The sequence below is a fragment of the Helianthus annuus genome, chromosome 5, assembly GCF_002127325.2.
Source record: "Helianthus annuus cultivar XRQ/B chromosome 5, HanXRQr2.0-SUNRISE, whole genome shotgun sequence".
Taxonomy (NCBI): domain Eukaryota; kingdom Viridiplantae; phylum Streptophyta; class Magnoliopsida; order Asterales; family Asteraceae; genus Helianthus; species Helianthus annuus.
Window position 1 is genome coordinate 135130992 of NC_035437.2, and position 9785 is coordinate 135140776.

General features: G+C 39.5%; 1 protein-coding gene and 1 non-coding gene across 2 annotated transcripts; one reads left to right on the forward strand and one right to left on the reverse strand.

Moving 5' to 3' along the window:
* Positions 1-1136: 1136 nt before the first annotated feature.
* Positions 1137-2730, forward strand: LOC110943653. Its single transcript, XM_022185388.1, has 3 exons — positions 1137-1371; positions 1501-1802; positions 2632-2730. The coding sequence occupies exons 1-3, from the start codon at positions 1137-1139 to the stop codon at positions 2728-2730; spliced, it is 636 nt and encodes a 211-aa protein (XP_022041080.1).
* LOC118492700 lies at positions 2251-2356 on the reverse strand. Its single transcript, XR_004894702.1, has one exon. It is a non-coding gene; the product is annotated as a small nucleolar RNA R71 (small nucleolar RNA).
* Positions 2731-9785: the final 7055 nt, after the last annotated feature.

The following is a 9785-nucleotide window of genomic DNA, read 5'->3' on the forward strand; positions in this document are numbered from 1 at the left end:
CTCCGACTGATCTTAAAATGTAACTTACACATTTATTGGCCATTTCATGAGGATTTATGAGATCTTATCATGGGTATTCGGTTACGGAAGATGGGGGACGAGTTGGGGGAGTATATTTCAGGCACTTGGAAGTGAAAAACATATCTTATCATCTATCTTTCATCTAGTTTTGTTGGTGATCTTGTTGAACAACATTACCTTCTATTTTTGCACTATGATGTCACTTCAAGCCATGTGTGGCTAAACATTCTATGATTATCTTGGGTTGAAGGTTGTGTAAGACTTGTGCTTTTATTTTATATTTCTAGAATAACAACTCCTTTCTCTTTTAATTGTTTGTTATGGTGCATGATTAATTGTTAGTAAAGTATTGATTTTTATGCTAAACTAATTAGAAACCATACGTTCTTGGTGCCGTTGGCAATCGAGATATCATGGGTATAGTTAGGCTTGGGTATGGGTTAATTGATCATCGGATAACAACCTCACATTCCAGGAATCTGAGTACTTAGTTCCCTTTCATCACTGCAATTGGTCATACACGAACTATGTCTATGTAGTTCTTTCTAGTTGAATGTTAGCACAAAAGTCGAAGCAAACCGGAAACTCAAGATAGTCATTTGTCTCTAAATTGTTTACAAACTCAATTCTCATTTTGCAAATTAATTAGTAATTGTAGTTTTAAAAGAAACCAATCCAATCAAACCAACACTTGAATTTTACTTTTCTTGCAATTAGTCTATTTTAGTTAATCTAGATAAATTCTCAAATAACACATTTTCCACAAACTCCCTGTGTTCGATACCCACTTACCGTTATCTATTTAGTAGTAATTGGATTAAATTTGCATGTACCTACGACTGCACGTCAAATTTTGGCGCCGTTGCCGGGGAGTAGTGCGCAACGTGTGTTCTTTTCTTTCTTTTTAAGTTTGTTATTTTTCTGGTTTACGCTGGGTGTGCTAGTGTGCAGGTATTTACAGGTGCATGCGTGCTAGAAGCTCTCACAAGCTTTCACCATTGGTGTTTGATCCGGAGATTGAGCGGACATTAAGAGGAAAAAGAATTTTGCTAAGAGAAAACAAGTTAAGCGGTTCACCAACAACACCAACTACACCTATTACACCACTTCGATATATGGATCCTCCACCACCACCACCCACTACGGGTGAACCTATTCAACCATTCATACCAAAATCCACTCAACCTTCACCAAATACCACCATTCCAACCAATACCACCGAACCCACTATAATCCAAAATGTTACACCAACCAACACCACACAACCCATTACTACCCAAGATGAACCAACCATTACCTTTAATCCTTCCACTACTATACCGCCATTATCCCACTTCTTTCCGGGTGCGGGTCCGTCATATTCAAGCCATACCATAGCACCAATTTCGACCATTATCCATGCTACACCGTTTCGACCGTCAAACCAGTCGGGTTTTCATTACTCGACGCTTCCATTTGGGCAATCTTCGGGAATTCAAGGAGATGGGTATGATGAAGGATTTGAGGAGTTTGATGGTTATGATGAAGATGGGTATGCTTATGGTGGTGATGGAGATCAAGGGGAATTCGGTTATATGCAAGGCCAAATGCAAGTGATGCCAAATGTAGGTGGAGTGCAACAACAACAACTCATACCTCAACATGTGAGGCCGAGGCCACAAGGGCCACAAATGCAACGTCCCATACCATTGCAACAAGTTCGTCCACCGAATGTTCAACAACAATTCCAAAGGCCAATTCAAAACCCACCCATGCCACAACAACAATTTCAACAACCAAATGTACCACAAGGGCATATACCAAGACCAATGGGAGTTCGTCCAAGGGGTAGGTTTGGTGTGCCAAGGAGGCATCTTAGAGAAAATGCGAGGGGTATTGAAGCGCATTTTAGGCCGGTGATTACTCACAGTCCTTCACCGGTGGTTATTCCTCATAACAACCAAGGGAGAACTTTTGAAGTAAGAACAAATTCTTTACAAAGTTTGCCGAAATACAAGGGGCTAGCAACGGAGGAGCCTTATTTCTATTTGGAGGCCTATGACTCAATTTGCAATACTCTTGGGAGTCAAGGTTTTTCGGTCGATGATATCAAGTTGGTATTATTTCAATTTTCTTTGGAGGACAAGGCAAAGAAGTGGTTCTACACTTTGTCTTCGGCATCTATTTATACTTGGGCGGAAATGCAACAAATTTTCCTAGACAAGTTTTATACCGCCCAAAAGACCAACGATGCTAGGAAGGGGTTGAGGAGTTTCCAACAACAACAAGGTGAAATGTTCCATGAAGCCTTCGAGCGCTTTAATATGATGATCAAAAATTGTCCTCATCATGGGATTGAACTTTGGGAATTGATGAATGCCTTCCACGAGGGGTTAAGTGCCGAAGATGCTCGTGATTTGATGTCCATTACAAATGGGTCATTTGGCACGAATTACGAGAATGACGATTGGGAGTTCTTGGAACAAATAGCCATTACTTCAAAGAGGAAAGCTCAAGCATCGAGGAGAGCACGACCGGCCGTTACCCGAACACAAGTGCATGCGGTCGATGATGGTAATGTTCAAACCTCTAACCAAATTTATGATGTTTGTGCTATTTGCAATAAAATAGGTCATGCGACTGAAAATTGCCAAGGAATGGTGGAAGGGCAATATGAAGAAGTTCATGCGGTACAAGGTCAAGGAGATGGTGGTAGGAACTACAACATGAATTCCAACACTTACCACCCCGGGCTGAGGAACCACCCAAATTTCCGATATGGGAACCCTTCAAATCAAGCTAACCCGAATTTCTAAGGAAACCAAGGATTTCAAAGGCAATATCAAACGGGTCAAAGCTCTTCGGGTGGAAACGAAGTGATGGAGATGTTGAAGGCGATGCAAGTTGAAATGCAACGAATGAATCAACGTGATGAGGTTCGGATGCAAAAGGACGAGGCTCGTGATAAAGCGATTCAAACTTTGACCACCCAAATGGGTCAACTTGCAAGTGAAGTGGCGATATTGAAGAAAGCAAAAGGCCAGTTACCAAGTGACACGGTGATAAATCCCAAAAACATTAAAAGTGTTAATATCAATATGGTAAGCATCGTTCCTAGTACTAAATTTAATGAAACATTGCTAACTTCTTCATATCAAGTGAATGCAGGTTTGGAAAAAGATGCCGAAATCGAGAATGATAAAGAGTATGGAGCACCAATCGTGCCTATCCGAGTCGGGAAACTAAAAATTCCTCATGCATTGTTGGATTATGGAGCGAGCATGAGTGTGTTGCCGGGTGAGCTATATGACATGTACGATTTCGGTTCGCTTGAAGATGTAGACACCATGGTGAGCTTGGCGGATGAGAGTTGGAGGCGTCCACGGGGAATAGTTAAGAATGTTAAGCTTCAGTTGGGAGAGTTTGAATACCTGGTGGATTTTCTAGTTCTAGACTATGCTTCTACCAAAATGGCAGCACAACAAAGGGTAATTTTAGGTAGACCGTTTCTATACACAGCAAATGCTCAAATTAATTGTAGAGACGGGATTATTACCATGACCGAAAAGAAGCGTAAGTTGTCCTTTGATGTTCAAACTAGAGTGATTAGTTATGAATCCATTGAGGGGAAGGGTGGTGAGTCTAGTGATTGTATAAAAAAGGTGTTTCAAAGAATGAGAAAAAAGCACCCACCAGACCGTGAAGAAAAACATATGGGTATAAGCAAGAACGTATTTGATTACCCACCGAGTCAAAACAAGATGGATGCATTTTGCTCAATGGCACAAGGAAGTGCTGGAGATGGCAGGAGCCGATTCTTTGAGCCACCAAAAATAGGGGTGGCACGGTCTGGCTGAAGACTCGAAACTTAGCGCTGCTCGGGAGGCAACCCAGGGTTTTATATTGATCTTGCTATTTTTATCTTTCTATGTTTCAGGGCCATGGCGACATTCAAGTGTGGGGAAGATGTACGGATATTTGGGTGAAAGTGGTGATAGGAAGTCGGATTATCTACAACATCTGTTGTGGCAAACTTCACCAGGTCAATGTACTCTTTCCTTAGTCTTGTTGTGTTCTTTAGCTTTGAAATATTGGTAGTTAGTTTATTTGATTTTGTTTAAAAAATAAAAAAAATACAAAAAGAAATTTTTGGTTTGAGTGTACAAGCTTGTGGTTGGCGTTAAAGAGTTAAGTGATCAAATCCTCTCAAAACCATACATTGGGGCCAATGTATCCCAAGTGTGGGGATGGGAGGAAATTTTGAGTTTTTTTTTTTTTAATTTTTGTAAATTCAAGCGAAAATTGTCAAAATTTGAAAACTTGATATTGTGCCATATGACACACCAACACCCTTTCTAGTCATTTCTTGGTAAGTTTTGGGCCACACATATGATTAATAGAGATTATTTCTTTGGTTTGAGTGGCGGTGTGTGTATTGTGTTAATAGAACTTGTGTACGAATTCTTGTTAAATCCTAGAGTTAGCATGCTTTTGAAAATGATAGGGGACTTTTAGGAAGCCTCGTCTAGATGTGTGAGAGTGCGGGATTGGTGGGTTGGACCTCATTCTTTACAAATATGAGCTTGGTATTGCGAGGGGTGGGGGTTTGGTCTTTAGGAAGCCATGTTTGAGCCTTAAACCATTCGGTTGCGACCCAAACCTACTTCTTACAAAACTATACCTATTGAGACGACCTGGTTTAGGAATTTAGTTGGTAGTATTGATGTTCTTGTATATATTGTTGAGTTTATGTTAAAAAAAAAAGAAAACAAAAGAAAAAAAAAATTGAGAAAAATATGAGGAAAAAAAAAGAAAAGAAGAATTTAGTTGAAGATGTCTCATCCCGATGATTCCGCCATCGGTTAGGGTGTCACAGATTGGTATCAGAGCCATAACTATAGAGAATTAAGTAGAATTGCCATGTTCGACCTAGTCTATAGTAGGAACCATATTTTGACCATTCTTGATTCTTGCTTAAAATGTTATTCTTCCTACTCTGCTCCTTTCTCTTCTTTTTGGTCTTAATATTTACATAATGTCTTTCCTAATACATTTTACACAATACACTTGAAGACTTGAAGACACTCTTTATACAAAAGAGACGAGTTTACCAAAATAGGCGTGAAACCCACAATTGGGTGAACAACTCTCATTCCGATTATTCTTATTTTTGCACGAAATTTCGCCATTAAGCTAGGAGTGAAATCCACATCTTAATGGTTAATTTCCAATTCAAACTCTAGTGGACCCTCTGACGGGTGGTCCGTAGGACAACCCTTAAAAGGTCTAAATATATGCGCATTCCATGCTTTATTCAGTTAATTGCTTGAACTTGGTAACCACTCTATGTTTGATGATGTAGGTGCTTAAGTGCTTAAAATGCGGGTTTTAGAAGGCATGATCGGTTGCTAGAAGTGTGGGAATCAAAGAGTTGAAGAAAGCAAGTGTGGATGAAGATATAAGGAAAAGACCCTCACTCAACACCGTAACCTACGGCTCCCAGCCGTAGGTTACGGCTCCCACCATTTGCCAAAAGGACCAGCCGTAAGACAGGAGCTCCTGGCCGTAAGACTTGATTGATCACCGTAACCTACGGCAGGCAGGTGTAGGTTACGGCTCCGTGCTGATTTGTTGACCCAGTGACAGCCGTAACCTACGGCTGGGAGCCGTAGGTTACGCCTCCGACTGATCTCAAAATGTAACTTACACATTTATTGGCCATTTCATGAGGATTTATGGGATCTTATCATGGGTATTCGGTTACGGAAGATGGGGGACGAGTTGGGGGAGTATATTTGAGGCACTTGGAAGTGAAAAACATATCTTATCATCTATCTTTCATCTAGTTTTGTTGGTGATCTTGTTGAACAACATTACCTTCTATTTTTGCACTATGATGTCACTTCAAGCCATGTGTGGCTAAACATTCTATGATTATCTTGGGTTGAAGGTTGTGTAAGACTTGTGCTTTTATTTTATATTTCTAGAATAATAACTCCTTTCTCTTTGAATTGTTTGTTATGGTGCATGATTAATTGTTAGTAAAGTATTGATTTTTATGCTAAACTAATTAGAAACCATACGTTCTTGGTGTCGTTGGCAATCGAGATATCATGGGTATAGTTAGGCTTGGGTAAGGGTTAATTGATCATCGGGTAACAACCTCACGTTCCAGGAATCTGAGTACTTAGTTCCCTTTCATCACTGCAATTGGTCATACACGAACTATGTCTATGTAGTTCTTTCTAGTTGATTGTTAGCACAAAAGTCGAAGCAAACCGGAAACTCAAGATAGTCATTTGTCTCTAAATTGTTTACAAACTCAATTCTCATTTTGCAAATTAATTAGTAATTATAGTTTTAAAAGAAACCAATCCAATCAAACCAACACTTGAATTTTACTTTTCTTGCAATTAGTCTAATTTAGTTAATCTAGATAAATTCTCAAATAACACACTTTCCACAAACTCCCTGTGTTCGATACCCACTTACCGCTATCTATTTAGTAGTAATTGGATTAAATTTGCATGTACCTACGACTGCACGTAACCCTCGTCAAAGTGTTGAAATTGTATTTTGACCCAACGAGTACTAACCACATTAGGGTACGAAATCGTCAAGTTAGGGGTGAAACCCGTACCTTGTCGATTAAGTCCCATTCCTCGATTTTTAATCTCGCCAAAGTTTCGATTGTTTCGATCAATTGCAGACGTTTAGTAACTGGAAGGGTAAGATACCGTTAATCGCTTCTCGACGAGAGTATCTTACCTATAGGCCAAAGCACGTTTCTTGTTGGTGCATATTCTGTGACAACAGCTTAGATTTGGTCTTTGGATATCTTGTAATTAGTTAAACGATAAACGGTTAGCGGGTTTAGCTTTGTATTAGTGAGATAATTGAGTTTGGGCTAAACTAAACCCACATTGGGTCTAGGGGGGACGAATTGGGCCTTGCCCATGTAGTAAACCCTAACCTAAGTTGTAAACCTTGTGTTATATAAACAAGGTTAGACATTAGTGTTTAGGTTAATCAGCCAGAACAGAATTTTGAGAGACAGAATTTCGTGAGAGTGGGTGCTTGGACGAAATTGAGTGATTGGTTAGGGTTTTGATTGATTGTAATTAGTATTGATAGATAATCAATAAAAACCCGGTTTGATTGAATTGTTGTTTCTGTTCATCTACTTGTTTCTGTTATATTCTGATCAAGAGGATTCCGCACTCTTGATTGGAAAGAAGATTCTGTGAAGATCCATACACATCAAGGGGACCTACAATTGGTATCAGAGCGTTAGGCTCTTGAAGGCTCGATTCAGAATTGTTGCTGCATAAACAGGAAGAATTTTCGAAATCTTGAAACCTGAAAAATTAGGGTTTCGAAATTTTTGGCTGTTTTGATATTCTGGTTTGTTTGTTTGGTGTTTTGCAGGTTTTCTAGAAAGATTTTGTTGATTCTGGAAATTATTGTTGGCTGAAAGACTTGAAGATTCGAAGATTGTTCTTCGTGTTTTTAGATCAGTTCTTGATAATTTTCGAAATTATTGTGCTGATTTGGTGTTTTGATTTTGCAGATTCGTGTTAGAGAATCAGAAAAATCTTCAAAATTTCAATCAGATCAAGTTTCCAAACTTAACTATCAAGTTTCCAAACTTAACCGGTGAATTTGATTAATTTTGCTGACTGACCAGCGAAATTAACACATCAGCGAATTTGTGACTAAATTACTCGGTGACCGGCGAAGTTAAATCCAAAGCGACTTTGGTAATCGTATAATTTTCCACAGCGAAATTATTACGATTTTCGGCGACTTTACAGGTCGTCGTAATAGCGAATTTGACCAGCGAAAATAAACAGCGAACCTTATCAGCGAAATTGAGCTTTTCAGTGAACTTTGATCAGCGAAATTGAACCTATTACAGTCTAGCGAATTTAGGTGACTTACCAGTGAAATTATCAGCAAATTTAAAGTGGTGGAATTTCAGTTGGCATGCGTCGGGAAATTTTCAGTGTTTTGCAAATAGAATTTGATCCGTAACTCGTTTGACAGAACCGTTTGCGCCGTTAGATTCCTTGGATTTTTAGGACAAAAAAAATGTCGAACGATTCTTCTTTTCGATATGATTCTATCGGTTTTTGACATTATATATCATTGGATTCGTCTTTTCGAGAAGATTCTAACGGTGTAATTTGGTAATCATTGTTTTCGGAAAATTTTGTACGGTTTTCTCAGTCTGCAACGTTAAAATGTCGAACATGTCTAGTTAATGAGCTGTTGAGTGGAACATGAGGTTGGCACTAGCTGTTAAGAATGGAACATGAGGTTGGCACTACCAACAAACCTCCTAAGATGATGAAGGTGGAAAATTATCTGACATGGAAGGATCGTCTTCAGTCCTTCATTGAATATCAGGATACGCGCATGTGGATATGTATTGAAGATGGGTACACGAACCCTACACATGACTTTGAGGGCAGACCACGTAGAACAGCCTATGTGAACATGCAAGATAATGATAAAAAGATGTATGAGGCTGAAAAGAGAGCCTTGGCTGCAATCAAAATGTCGTTACCTGATAGCATCAAACATACGTTCAAGAAGTACACTAATTCAAAGGATATGTGGGATGCTTTGGAGAAAAGATACGCTGGAAATGCTGATGTCAAGAAAAACAAGATTGATCTACTGAAGAAGCAGTTTGTTGTTTTCAAGTACATGAAGCATGAGTCACTTGAAGACGTCATCACTCATTACTACCATCTGATGTCAGAAATGGAAAATTATGAGATCGATTGCTATACTGACGTAGAGAAGAATGACAAGCTGCTAGATGCTTTGCCTACCAAGTGGGATATCTACACTCTTTTGATCAAGGGTGAAGCAGATTATGAGACAAAAGAGCTTGAAGAGGTTGTTGGCAAGCTGAGAGCTTATGAGCTCAGCATGAAGAAGAAAGATACTGGATATGATCAGGTTCAAGATCCATTGGTCTACAATGACCTTACATCTTCTTCATCTCACAACGCTTCTAGCGACTCTGCTACTGCGTTTTTATCATGTGAAAATGAGCAGGTTATGGTGAATCAGGATGGTGAGGTGTGTTTTGTTGCTGCTTCAGGAGGAACATCAGGAGCAAAGAAAACATCAGCTGCTAAGCAGAGTAGTAGTGCTAAGTCGATGCCAATGAGTGTTAAATCTGCTGAAGAACATCTTGCTCTACTTGCTTCGTTTGTTGCTTCTTATGAAAACTACACTCAGGGAAAGATTTCTGATCCTGCTACTTTAGATGAAGACTATGATCAGATTGATCCTGGTGATCTTGAAGAGATGGATTTGCAATGGCAAATGGCCATGATTTCTAGGCGTGTGAAGAGGTTCATGAACAGGACAGGAAGAAAGTTTGTAGGAAGGAGTGTTGGTTTCGACAAGACCAAAGTGAGGTGCTTTAATTGTCAAAGTTATGGGCATTTTGCTAGGGAATGTCAGAAACAAAAGCAAGATAATTCGAGTCAGAGTTCAAACAACAGGAATGCATCAAACAACTCTAGCTCAAAGGCGTTGATCTCTACAGCACGAGAAGGTTCTTATGATTGGAGTATTCATTTAGAAGACAATGAGAATGCCACTCAGGCATTCATGGCAGAGATAGTGCCCATTGATGATGATAAAGCTACTGAGGGAGATGCTGAAGTGAAAGTCGATGCTGATGAGAAGGTAGAGAGTAAAGCTACAGAAGAGAAGGATGATCAGACAACGGTTGCTGAAGAGGAAAAGCAAAAGTCTGAACA